A 13,666-nucleotide genomic window follows, 5' to 3' on the forward strand; every position below is an offset into this window, starting at 1 on the left:
AGGGAAACCTGCTGAATTAGAAGCCTTGTCTCATTAAGTAGTGGTTTTCAGCCTTAGCTGCCCATTAGACTCACTGGAGAGCTTTAAACAAACATTGATGCCTGGGACCTTCCTGCCTTCGCAAGATTCTGATTAAACTGATCTGTGGTTTCCCCAGTAATCTAATGTGATCCCCTCAGGCTCAGCTTTGGAGCCAGCCATGTCAGAATTATCTGGGGAGCTTTTAAAATTCCTGATGCCCAGGCTGCACCACAAATACATTTAATGAGAATCTTTGTGGGTGGAACCTGGTATCAGTATTTTTTAAAGTTTCGCAGCTGATTACAATATTTAGCCAAGGCTGAGAAATAGAAAAGTCTAGAAAAGGAACCCCTTCCATATATCTAAAAGCTGGCTTCTTGCATCCTCTTCAATTCACTTGGGTCTCTGAAAGCTCTAAAACTATAGGCTGAAGAGTTGTAATACAACTAAGTCACAAGGTTAACTACATGATCAGATGCTCTGGATTAATATAGAAATGAAAGCGATGGCCAGTTCAGATGACAATTAACAAAATAAATAAGACATGCACCTGTGGCAATAAGTTGTTCCTAGCACTTAATAAGTGCCAGGCACTGGTGTTAGCCTAAAAAAGAAGAAGACCATAAAATGAAAAATTATTCTTAACATTAAAGTTTTCAAAGAATAGCTAATATTTCCAAACCTAGCTATTTCCAAATTGCTAGTATTTCCAAATCTTCCATAATTTACAGCCTTGACAACTTAAAGAAGAGGTAAGGTCACCAGTTCTACAGGATTCCATTTCGTCAGTAATTCTACGATTTTGGTTCAGTTCCATAGATATGTTCCTCTTTGTCTATTTTGTTTAGAGATGCGGTTGTCATGATTTTCTTATTTTTTATTTTGACGGTGTGAATTATTGTTCTTTGAGATAACTTGCTAAGAACTCTTTGGAGAATAAGCAAGTTTGCTGTCTTTGTATTTAGAGGTGATATGCGTATTTGTTAGCTACTAGAAGAGATTCTTGTTGAGCAGGAGCTTATCCAAAGAATTGTTGACAATTGAGTCACTGAAGATTCTGTGGTCAAATCAGATCCAACAGCAGTGTGTTTATTTGCTTTTTGCCAATTGTTAGGCCATATCCAGTCACAGTCTAACAATCCAAAAGATAGTATTGCCAAATCATGGGCCAGTTTTCAGAATGGCTAACCCTTTTCTTGCTATGGAACTTACAATGCTTAATAATAACAAGTGAGGCATACTTTTTCTTGAATCAATGGCTTATGGCAATTAAGGATTTCCTCTCAAAAGGAATGGGAACCAAAAAACTTTTTAGTAATTGGATGCCGAAAGCAAGAAAATCATCCTGAGGGACTGAGTTTTCAGAGTCCACATCTGTCTCTCAGGGCAGTTGTTGGTTGGCCAGTGCACTACTGCTGTCTCTCACTCACCACCTCAACTTCCAGCTTAAACAGCAGTGTTATTTGTATCAGGTGAGGAGTGATTGCCTCTGTCTGCTGATGGGTTGCTTGGTCCAATTGTCTAAATTCACCCTCTGGCCTTAGTCCCCAAGGGGAAACTCTGACAACAGCAGTGGAAGTATTGACCATCCATTGCCAGTCCTTTCGTGATATTATTAATGTTCTCCTCTGCAGAGAATGTGGATATTTATTTCATTTTGAAGGGGCGTTTTATACTTTTATTATTCTTTTTATTAGTTCAGGTTAAGTTCTAGTTTCATCGCTTAGAAACCTACTAAAAGGCTAAATGTGGTGCCACCAGAGAACAAGTTGAGAGGAGAGGCTTTCTTGCCTCCGGGGTAAGAATAGCGTGCGATCTCAGGACCCGTTCTCCAGTGATAGCTTCTCTCCCCTCCAGAGTCAGAAATGCAGTTCAGCATCTCTTGGCCTCTTATGAATTCCTACTTTTACATAGTCAGGTCTTGCTTATATGGCTACTAATACAAGTCTTGTTTCTGTTGGGTTACTTGGTGCATTTTTTCTGACATTGACTCATTCTTATTTAGATTTAAAATATTTCACAAGACAACACTATACTTAAGACTGAACTGAGACCCTTACAACCCAAGGTAGCTCAGGTAATTTTTTAATTCCCTAAAGATGTGAGACATGAGCCGTCATATCCACCTCCTAATCACTCCTGTTCTCTTCCTCTAGGCCCTCCATTCACCTGCCCCAGCCCAACACCTTCTGGAAGGAGAATTATACACCCAGGTTTTTCACCTCACCTACCTACTCCAGTCCATTATCTTAGCCATATCTTATAAGCCACATTCCTATGAGGGAGCAGTGCTTCTGCTGGTAAAGTAAGCAGTCCTTCAAGATCCATTAACATCTTCAGGTCACTTTCCCTTTCATTCAAAGCAAAGCCATGAGAATGGACTGGGGGCTTTCGTATGGTAACCCAGAGAAAAACTGTTTCAGGTAGCTGGCATCTAACTTTTCATGCAAATTTTTATCACCTAAGACATTTAAATCTATACCATCTTAAAAGGCCTCCAAAGAAGGATGTTTAGCAAGCCAGTGAATGAATTTAAGGCATCAGAAGACTGAAAATGAAATTCAAAGTTTAATCTTAACCTTTACCACTTTCTGACCTCTGCTGAGTGTCAGTGTAGTAGACAATCCAATTACCTTTTACTTTCTCATCTTAATGAAAATAGGAAGGAAACATCTTTTGTTCATTTGTTCATTAATTAAGGATTGAGGAATGTAAACAATCTACAAGTTTTATAATTTCAATTTTTTTGTTTTCTTTGACTTTTTAAAATTCTGTTGAGCACTTTCTTTGTAGCTGGATTTCTTTGTACCTGGATGCAGTAGCTTCAACTTCACATGTGACAATTTGCATGTTTTATGTATGAGGCATTCAATTTTAAAATTGAATAATAGGAAATGACTATCAGAATTCTGTTCTATGTAATTCTCCATATATTTTTCAATGGAGTGCCTTAGGATTTCCTATAGACAACAGTGATTAGCCCCTCTTTACGGAGAAGCCTGACAGGCTTCTTCTTCAATAGGATAGCAGCACAACTTGACAACAGTTTTGGAGTTACTGAAATGATCCCGATGTAAGTTTCCCTTTCCAGGAGAATTTATCATATCAAGAAAGTATATACACTAGGTATACACTCTATGGAAAAGCTTATAGAAGTGAAGATTATTTATATATTTTATATCATGTCTTTTAGTATATTGGTATTGTGACATTCTAATTTATAATGATATAAAATGACCTTCCTTCCTTCCTTCCTTCCTTCCTTCCTTCCTTCTCTCCTTCCTTCTTTCCATCCTCCCTTTTTCTTCCTATCTTTTTTTACTGTAGAATTAGAGTTAGAATAGAAATTGTCTACCAAATTGGCTTTATGGTTACTCAAGGTCAGTGCTAAATTGTGTTTCAAACTATAAAAAACTTCAGCATTTTGTGTATGTTTTAAAATACCTGAGTTTCATGGTTTCAAGAAATTTTAATATAAAATAAAACGTATATATCTGAATGCATTCTAATCGTAGATATTCTAATTGATCCCAAATAATTATGAATATTACTCACTTTCACTGGATTTTACATCTAATTTTTCACTTTTTCATTACTTGGTAAAAGCTTTCAAAAGGAATTAGCATATGGAAGAATTCTATAGTGTTTAGGTTCAGTAACCTTACTATTACAATTTGAAATTAGTTCTGACAGCTCAACTTATCATTGAGATAACATTCACTTTCATCTCATTCAATGTTTATAGTAATTATATGAGTACTTAGGTTGTTCACATTTATGTTATATATTCTGAGGTTTAGGATAAAATAGACTGTAAGAACTAGAAGGTATATTGGAGATCATCTGTAGATTAAAAAAATGAGAATTGGAAAAAGTAAGAAATTGTTCCAAAGTCATTCATAGGCAGGGATTGGACCTATCTGTCATAATTTCCACCTGGGCTCTGTTTTCTCCACCAAGTTCTGTTATCCATTATAAATCTCAATAACTTTTAAATAAATTTTTTTATTGATGTCAGCCAAATTCTGTTGCTTACAGAGAAGTAGCTATCCACAAAACTTTCCTCCAAGTAGCTATTTCCTTACCTAAACTTCAGTATAATCAGAACAATATTCTAGAACTAGCACATTAACATTATTAATAGAGGTAATAATAAAACCATACTGTTAGCAATCCATTTAAATGGCCTTAACATTCTATATCAATTGTAGTCTAAAAAGTGGATTCTCTCATTTTCATATTGGAGACGTAATTCCCCATATTCCCATATTGGTTCATTAGTTTGGAAGCCTAAAAGCCATTTATTAAAGAAGCAGCAAAAGTTTTAAATATTCACTCTAATCCTAGCACTGTGCTAGGCAAATGTTTACACCATCACCCCATGCATTCTTTTTCAATTGACTTTAACATACATAATATTATAAAATGATATGATAATAACATTGTTCAAGTACTAGTAATACAAACAAAATTTCCTTCCACTCAGGGATTTTAAATTCTTAATGTATATGTTCAGGTATGTATTGATATTTTACCCCATAAAACTTAATACTTTTGAAATTGGTTATTAATCATAACTGCTAAGTGATAAATCCAACCCTGATATATCAACATGAAAAGAATAACGGATTCTTGAGGAAAATGTAATTATTTACATTTAAATGATGGAATTAACATCTCTTCCAACTCACTTTTATTTCCTCCTTCACATTCACATTTCTCTTAAGGTAACACAGAACTTTTATGGCACAGAATATTTAGATAAAGAAAATGTTAGAAGGAACCTATTTTTGTGCCTAGGTAAATAATTAAGCAATCAAATACAAGTTCTTTATGATATGAACAGATGAGGATACCACAGATTCCCTTCTGTTTTAAAACTATACACAATTGCACAAGTCACTGAATGCATATTTTCAGTATTTCACACCATGGAAATATTTTTTCAAGGGAAATCAAATTATTTTTAAAAATTATCTGTTCCTCAAACTAATGGTAAGTCATTTTTGGTGAGCATTTACTGAGTACTCTATTAGAGTTCATAATGACTTTTGCTAGAAGACAATAAATCACATTTCAGTATGAATAATAGCATTTACATTTTGCTTAACATATGAGCATTTTGAGCTTAGGACATGGAGAATATATTTTCAAATCGGTTTGAGTGATCAGCTCCAACTATAGTATTAGTAGATTTGCCCTACTCCAGGAGATAGTTTTAGGAACATAGTTTAACGATCCCGATTTAGAGCCAATAGAAAATTATATTGATTTTTTTTTTTTCAAAAAAAAGGAAACGGAGAAAACATGTCACTTGAAAATTGATCCTTTCACAGATTAAGGTTCATAAGCTGTGCTGTAAATAAAAAACATTACTTACTGTAATTATTCTTCATCTCTTGGGTCCCTTTGACTTTGCCTCGTTTATCAATCCTCAGATACCACTGTGTTCGACAGAAGAGTCTTCTCACTCTTATATCCCCTCCTTCCATGTAATCATAACTTCTTGTATGTCGCTCAGGGCTGGAACAGTTCACATTTGTAGCCATTTGCTCTGGAGTCATGTCATTGCAAGCTAAAGATATAGTGCCCACTAGACAGATAATGTGGAAGCATGATCTGTAGAGCAAACTTGGCAGGATCCATGTCAGTATCCATTTGCGCATTATAGTATAGTGCCCCGGGTGTTCATGAATAACATAATGAAAATTAAATCTTGAGTTGATTGTTGTTCCTAGGTCATTGACCTCGTCCTATCTGTGAACTGTAGATTGATTTAAGAAAGAGTAGTTGCACTCTCCAAGTTGTTAGCCTTATCCTTTTAGTTCCTGATAACAATATAGAATTCCTCCTTAAATAACTCTCTGTCAGTATATCCTTATAAAAACAGGTTGTAATAAGCTCAGTTGCTGCGTTGCTGTTTGCTACTTGACTTCTGTTTGCAATGAGAGATTAAGAATGAGGAGGGAGGAGAGAGAGGAAGATGAAAAATTATATGTATAAATTTCAGTGTGTAAACACTATTATAACATACTGTGTAATTCATACTGTGAAGGTACATTTAAAACAGCTTTCACAGAGGATGTCAATGTCTTTACCACTCTGTATGTAGATTTACAGAAGTTATGCATTAGTAGAGACAAATCAGAATATGATTGTACCATTCATTCCAGTTCGTACTTGGTAAGAAACATCCTGCAATTAGAGCTGTTAACTTAAATTAAGTTCTAAAATTACTATTAACAAAATATAAATGCTTTTCCATAGGTTTCTTTATTATATTCTTTTACGTTTGTGGTTTGTCAGTTATTTTCTCCTGAACTGCCCACATTTCTCAAGTTAAATGTCAGGATTGCTCTGGAGAATTTCAACCTTATCTTTATGTAAGTTCTACAGCAGAATTACTATAGATAATCTCACAGCTCAAAAATCTGGTAACTTTACTTTTCCCCTCAGTACTAAAACCAGAAAAAGAGATAAACTACTAACAAATATTCAGCATTATTTTTAAAGACAAATAACAGTCACTTACTTGTTCTGTTGATAACAGCTGGATACACAAGAATTCCATGTCTGTTGTCTGCCCTGTGCAACTTGAGCCTCTCTACTGTAGCTACAAACTATTTCTCAGCTGAGAAATTCTCCAGCAGAATCATAATTGTTTCCATAAATCAACAGGCAAGAGGATTTTCTCTGTGTATGTGAGCGCATGTGAGCTTGTGTGTGTGTGCGTGGAGCCTTTTATTCAGGGCTTTTCGATAAATACCTTTGCTGACCTCATTGGAAGCAATTAAAACTTAACCAGTGAGCTGTTAGTTGAATACAACAGCGAGAATAAAGGAGGCTTGTATAGTATTCATTCAATGGTCATGAGAGGGAGCTATGAACATGGTTTATGCTCAGACCTACAACTGGGTACCTACTTTGTAGAAACAAATCTCTGACTCTGAAGCAGTTAGAAGGGGAAAGCGAATTTTTTTAGATTGTCTTATAACATAGAAGTTGTATATAAGTTGAAAATATTCCTTGGAACATGTATGTAAAAGGGATTTTTTAAATTTAAAATCTTATACATAGCTTTATGATGCATGCATTTCTACTATTACTCCTTTGTGTTCAGAATGTGAGAATGAAACTACTAATGTGTATTAATTCACATCTTACTGTCTTCAAGAACTATATAGCTGAGTTAAGGGTATATCTTATGTATATCTTATATCTGTATATTCATACAGAGATATTTCAGCATTGCATATGAGTATAATTTTATATCTTATGGTACTATACTGAAAGTAAGAATAACAAAATTCTTATTTGAGTTGGGCCACTAATTACCAGTATGACCTGGGCAAGTCACCTGACGTTTCTGAATCTCAGCTGCTACATTTGTAAAATTAGTCTAGATGATTCTATCGTGCCTTGTAGTTTTAAAATTCTGTGACTTGTTACTTACACTAACTACTAAGATAAGGAAGAGGATACATACTTTTAAAATTATTATTCTTAAAAATTAAAAAAAAATAGTATGGTTTTATATTGGTTATCAATGTTTGACTCTTGCCCTTAATAAGAACATTAATGCAATAAATAAATGTTAATTTAGGGATGGAATTTTAAGAGGTATAGCTCATGTAAATAAGAGAAAGCTACTTTGCTTTCCAACATAAGTTATTCTCCCCTTTATTTCCTGTTCTAACGTGTGTATAGTAGCGTTCTAGTGTTTTATTAGATGTTTGTTGCAAAATAATTGCATTGTTAATCTAAAACAATAATTAGGAATACATATTAAAATTCTCTTTCCCATATTAATACCCCCAACACACACATACACACACACACACACACACACACACACACACACACACACACACACACAACCAAAACACTGCACTTGAAATGCACTACTTTACCACCAGGTGGTGCATGTGGACCAAATAGGAAAACAAAATTAAGTACGTTCAGTTGTATTATAATTTATGTGATTTCCCTTTGTGTCTATGCTTTTGGAGAACAGAATCAATAGCACAGCATAGTTTAAACATATTCAGTTATTCTTTAGGCACCAAATATGACATTTCTAAGTTTATTAGAGCAGAAGAGGATGGCCCTTCCTTAATTGCCTCTGTTGAAAGCTAGATAGCTACAAAATATTCCATCATGTATTTCGCTAAAAGGGGGGAAAAGAGAGAAAAAACAAGAAAGAAAGAAAGAAAGAAAGTATGATGCTACTGTGATCTGAATCATACCTCCATTAGTTTTGTAGGCAACAATACTGAGAAGGGTCAGAACTCCTAGGACTTGGATATTACTTCTAAAGAAATGAAAATTATTAACAGTTAGTTCACATGTAAAGATATGCAAGAGCTACTAAATTCATCTGTTCCAAATTGAGCCTACAGATTTTATACTAAGAAATCAATAGATCAGAGGTCAAAAATTGCTAATTAAATGCTCAAGACTTAAATTTAAAAATGGATTGTCTTAAAAGGACTGAGAAAATATTTGAAGAGAATATAGTTGAAAACTTTCCTAACATGGGAAAGGAAATAGTCAATCAAGTCCAGGAAGCACTGAGAGTCCCATTCAGGATAAATCCAAGGAGAAACAAACCAAGACACATATTAATCAAACTATCAAAAATTAAATACAAAGAAAAAATATTAAAAGCATCAAGGGAAAAACAGCAAATAACACACAAGGGAATCCCCATAAGGTTAACAGCTGATCTTTCAGCAGAAACTCTGCAAGCCAGAAGGGAGTGGCAAGACATATTTAAAGTGATGAAAGGGAAAAACCTACAACCAAGATTACTCTACCCAGCAAGGATCTCATTCAGATTCAAGGGAGAAATTAAAACCTGTACAGACAAGCAAAAGCTAAGAGAATTCACCACCACCAAACCAGCTCTACAACAAATGCTAAAGGAATTTCTCTAGGCAGGAAGCACAAGAGAAAGAAAAGACCTATAATAACAAACCCAAAACAATTAAGAAAATGGTAATAGGAACATACATAGTGATAACTACCTTAAATGTAAATGGATTAAATGCTCCAACCAAAAGACATAGACTGGCTGAATGGATACAAAAACAAGACCTATATATATGCTGTCTACAAGAGACCCACTTCAGACCTAGCGACACATACAGACTAAAAGTGAGGGATGGAAAAAGATATTACATGCAAATGGAAACCAAAAGAAAGCTGGAGTAGCAATTCTCATATCAGACAAAGTAGACTTTAAAATAAAGACTATTACAAGAGACAGAGAAGGACACTACATAATGATCAAGGGATCAATCAAAAATAAGATATAACATTTGTAAACATTTATGCAGCCAACATAGGAGCATCTCAATACATAAGGCAAATGCTAACAGCCATAAAAGGGGAAATCGACAGTAACACATTCATAGTAGGGGACTTTAACACCCCACTTTCACCAATGCACAGATCATCCAAAATGAAAATAAATAAGGAAACACAGACTTTAAATGATACATTAAACAAGAGGGACTTAATTGATATTTATAGGACATTGCATCCAAAAACAACAGAATACACTTTCTTCTCAAGTGCTCATGGAACATTCTCCAGGATAGATCATATCTTGGGTCACAATTCAAGCCTTGGTAAATTTAACAAAATTGAAATTGTATCAAGTTTCGTTTCCAACCACAATGCTAAAAGACTAGATATCAATTACAGGGAAAAATCTGTAAAAAATGCAAACACAAGGAGGCTAAACAATACACTACTTAATAACCAAGTGATCACTGAAGAAATCAAACAGGAAATCAAAAAATACCTAGAAACAAATGATGATGAAAACACGACGACCCAAAACCTATGGGATGCAGCAAAAGCAGTTATAAGAAGGAAGTTTATAGCAATACAATCCTGCCTTAAGAAACAAGAAACATCTCAAATAAACGACCTAACATTACACCTAAAACAATTAGAGAAAGAAGAACAAAAAAACCCCAAAGTTAGCAGAAGGAAAAAAAATCATAAAGATCAGATCAGAAATAATGAAAAAGAAATGAAGGAAACGGTAGCAAAGATCAATAAAACTAAAAGCTGGTACTTTGAGAAGATAAACAAAATTGATAAACCATTAGCCAGACTCATCAAGAAAAAAAGGGAGAAGACTCAAGTCAATAGAATTAGAAATGAAAAAGGAGAAGTAAAAACTGACACTGCAGAAATACAAAAGATCATGAGAGATTACTACCAATATGCCAATAAAATTGACAACCTGGAAGAAATGGACAAATTCTTAGAAATGCACAACCTGCCAAGACTGAATCAGGAAGAAATAGAAAATATGAACAGACCAATCACAAGCACTGAAGTTGAAACTGTGATTAAAAATCTTCCAACAAACAAAAGCCCAGGACCAGAGGGCTTCACAGGCAAATTCTATCAAACATTTAGAGAAGAGTTAACATCTATCCTTCTCAAACTCTTCCAAAATATAGCAGAAGGAGGAACACTTCCAAACTCATTCCATGAGGCCACCATCACTCTGATGCCAAAACCAGACAAAGTTGTCACAAAGAAAGAAAACTACAGGCCAGTATCACTGGTGAACATAGATGCAAAAATCCTCAACAAAATACTAGCAAACAGAATCCAACAGCACATTAAAAGGATCATACTCGATGATCAAGTGGAGTTTATTCCAGGAATGCAAGGAAGCAGAGAAAGCTTTTGACAAAATTCAACACCCATTTATGATAAAAACCCTCCAGAAAGTAGGCATAGAGGGAACTTACCTCAACATAATAAAGGCCATATATGACAAACCCACAGCCAACATCGTCCTCAATGGTGAAACACTGAAAGCATTTCCACTAGGATCAGGAACAAGACAAGGTTGCCCACTCTCACCACTCTTATTCAACATAGTTTTGGAAGTTTTAGCCACAGCAATCAGAGAAGAAAAAGAAATAAAAGGAACCCAAATCGGAAAAGAAGAAGTAAAGCTGTCACTGTTTGCAGATGACATGATACTATACATAGAGAATCCTAAAGATGCTACCAGAAAACTACTAGAGCTAATAAATGAATTTGGTTAAGTAGCAGGATACAAAGTTAATGCACAGAAATCTCTTGCATTCCTATACACTAATGATGAAAAATCTGAAAGTGAAATTAAGAAAACACTCCCATTTACCACTGCAACAAAAAGAGTAAAATATCTAGGAATAGACCTACATAAGGAGACAAAAGACCTGTATGCAGAAAATTATAAGACACTGATGAAAGAAATTAAAGATGATAGAAACAGATGGAGAGGTATACCATGTTCTTGAATTGGAAGAATCAACATTGTGAAAATGACTCTACTACCCAAAGCAATCTGCAGATTCAATGCAATCCCTATCAAACTACCACTGGCATTTTTCACAGAACTAGAACAAAAAATCTCACAGTTTGTATGGAAACACAAGAGACCCCGAATAGCCAAAGCAATCTGGAGAACGAAAAACAGAGCTGGAGGAATCAGGCTCCCTGACTTCAGACTGTATTACAAAGCTACAGTAATCAAGACCGTATGGTACTGGCAGAAAAACAGAAATATAGATCAATGGAACAGGATAGAAAGCCCAGAGATAAACCCACGCACATTTATCTTTGATAAAGGTGGCAAGAATATACAGTGGAGAAAAGACAGTCTCCTCAGTAAGTGGTGCTGGGAAAACTGGACAGCTACATGTAAAGGAATGAAATTAGAACACTCCCTAACATCATACACAAAAATAAGCTCAAAATGGATCAAAGACCTAAATGTAAGGCCAGACACTCTCCCTTAGAGGAAAACATAGGCAGAAAACTCTATGACATAAATCACAGCAAGATCCTTTTTGATCCACCTCCTAGAGAAATGGAAATAAAAACAAAAGTAAAGAAATGGGACCTAATGAAACTTCAAAGCTTTTGCACAGCAAAGGAAACCATAAACAAGAAGAAAAGACAACCCTCAGAATGGGAGAAAATATTTTCAAATGAAGCAACTGACAAAGGATTAATCTCCAGAATTTACAAGCAGCTCATGTAGCTCAATATCAAAAAAAACAAACAACCCAATCCAAAAATGGGCAGAAGACCTAAATAGACATTTCTGCTGAGAAGATATACAGTTTGCCAACAAACACATGAAAGGATGCTCAGCATCATTAATCATTAGAGAAATGCAAATCAAAGCTACAATGAGATATCATCTCACACTGGTCAGAATGGCCATCATCAAAAAAGCCTCCAAAGAATAAATGCTGGAGAGGGTGTGGAGAAAAGGGAACACTCTTGCACTGTTGGTGGGAATGTAGATTGATAGAGCCACTATGGAGAACAGTATGGAGTTTCCTTAAAAAACTAAAAATAGAACTACCATAGAACCCAGCAATCCCACAACTGGGCATATACCCTGAGAAAACCATAATTCAAAAAGAGTCATGTACCACAATGTTCATTGCAGCTCTATTTACAGTAGCCAGGACATGGAAGCAGCCTAAGTGTCCATCAACAGATGAATGGATAAAGAAGATGTGGCACACATATACAATGGAATATTAGTCAGCCATAAAAGGAAACGAAATTGAGTTATTTGTAGTGAGGCGGATGGACCTAGAGGCTGTCAAACAGACTGAAGTAAGTCAGAAAGAGGAAAACAAATACCATATGCTAACGCATATATATGGAATCTAAAAAACAACAACACAAAATGGTTCTGAAGAACCTAGGGGCAAGATAGGAATAAAGATGCAGACGTAGAGAAGGGACTAGAGGACATGGGGAGGAGGAAGGGTAAGCTGGGACAAAGTGAGAGAGTGGCATGGACATATATACACTACCAAATGTAAAATAGATAGCTAGTGGGAAGCAGCCACATAGCACAGGGAGATCAGCTCAGTGCTTTGTGTCCACCTAGAGGGGTTGGATAGGGAGAGTGGGAGGGAGACACAAGAGGGAGGAGATATGGGGATATATGTATACATATAGACAATTCACTTTGTTATACAGCAGGAAGTAACACCATTTTAAAGTAATTATACTCCAGTAAAGATGTTAAAAAAATAAAATTAAAAAAAGAGAAGTCAACGGTCTTAATTACAGAAGGAAAACATGAAAAGTAAATCACTATAAATTTATAATTCAAGACAATAATAGAAAGATTATCTAAAGCCTGCACAAAGTGATCTCTTCAAAGAATTAGGGAATAACTGTTAGGACAGTTTAGAGAAGTACAGCTGGTAAGTAGGCTGGGAAGAGAATATTCTAGTTCATGCAATATTACAAGTGCAAGGAATGAGGTACATGAACAGAGTAAAATTTTTACTGAAGAGAATAATTTAAGAAAGAGGTTGGGGAGAGTCTAGAAGGAATGCAAGCAAGAGAATGGAGGGTTCTAATCTTTCAGTACCATAAATAACAAGCCAGATCATCTCACCTCAACTGGGAAACAATTAGGAGCTATGAAGTATTTCGGAAATGGATAGTAATAGGTTCACTTATCTTGTGATGGTATAAAGAATGGTTTGGGGAGCAGAAAACTAGCATGGAGACAAATCAAGAAGCTATTACAGTGTGCAATGATAACTTCCAGAATCAACAGACTGGCAATGGGAAGAGAAAGAAAAGC

General features: G+C 35.3%; 2 protein-coding genes across 2 annotated transcripts in view; one reads left to right on the forward strand and one right to left on the reverse strand.

Moving 5' to 3' along the window:
• Positions 1-6,819, reverse strand: part of FGF7 (fibroblast growth factor 7) — a 66,173-nt gene extending 59,354 nt beyond the window's left edge. The window contains exons 1-2 of the mRNA XM_007455541.1: positions 6,554-6,819; positions 5,402-5,956 (exon numbers count right to left, since the gene is read on the reverse strand). Of these exons, the coding sequence (XP_007455603.1) occupies positions 5,402-5,687 (286 nt within the window). The 5' untranslated portion in view covers positions 5,688-5,956; positions 6,554-6,819. The remainder of the gene's footprint in view (positions 1-5,401; positions 5,957-6,553) is intronic.
• Positions 1-13,666, forward strand: part of FAM227B (family with sequence similarity 227 member B) — a 286,042-nt gene that overhangs the window by 172,617 nt on the left and 99,759 nt on the right. The window lies entirely within an intron of this gene.

Source organism: Lipotes vexillifer, unplaced genomic scaffold (genome assembly GCF_000442215.2).
Source record: "Lipotes vexillifer unplaced genomic scaffold, Lipotes_vexillifer_v1.1 scaffold24, whole genome shotgun sequence".
Taxonomy (NCBI): domain Eukaryota; kingdom Metazoa; phylum Chordata; class Mammalia; order Artiodactyla; family Lipotidae; genus Lipotes; species Lipotes vexillifer.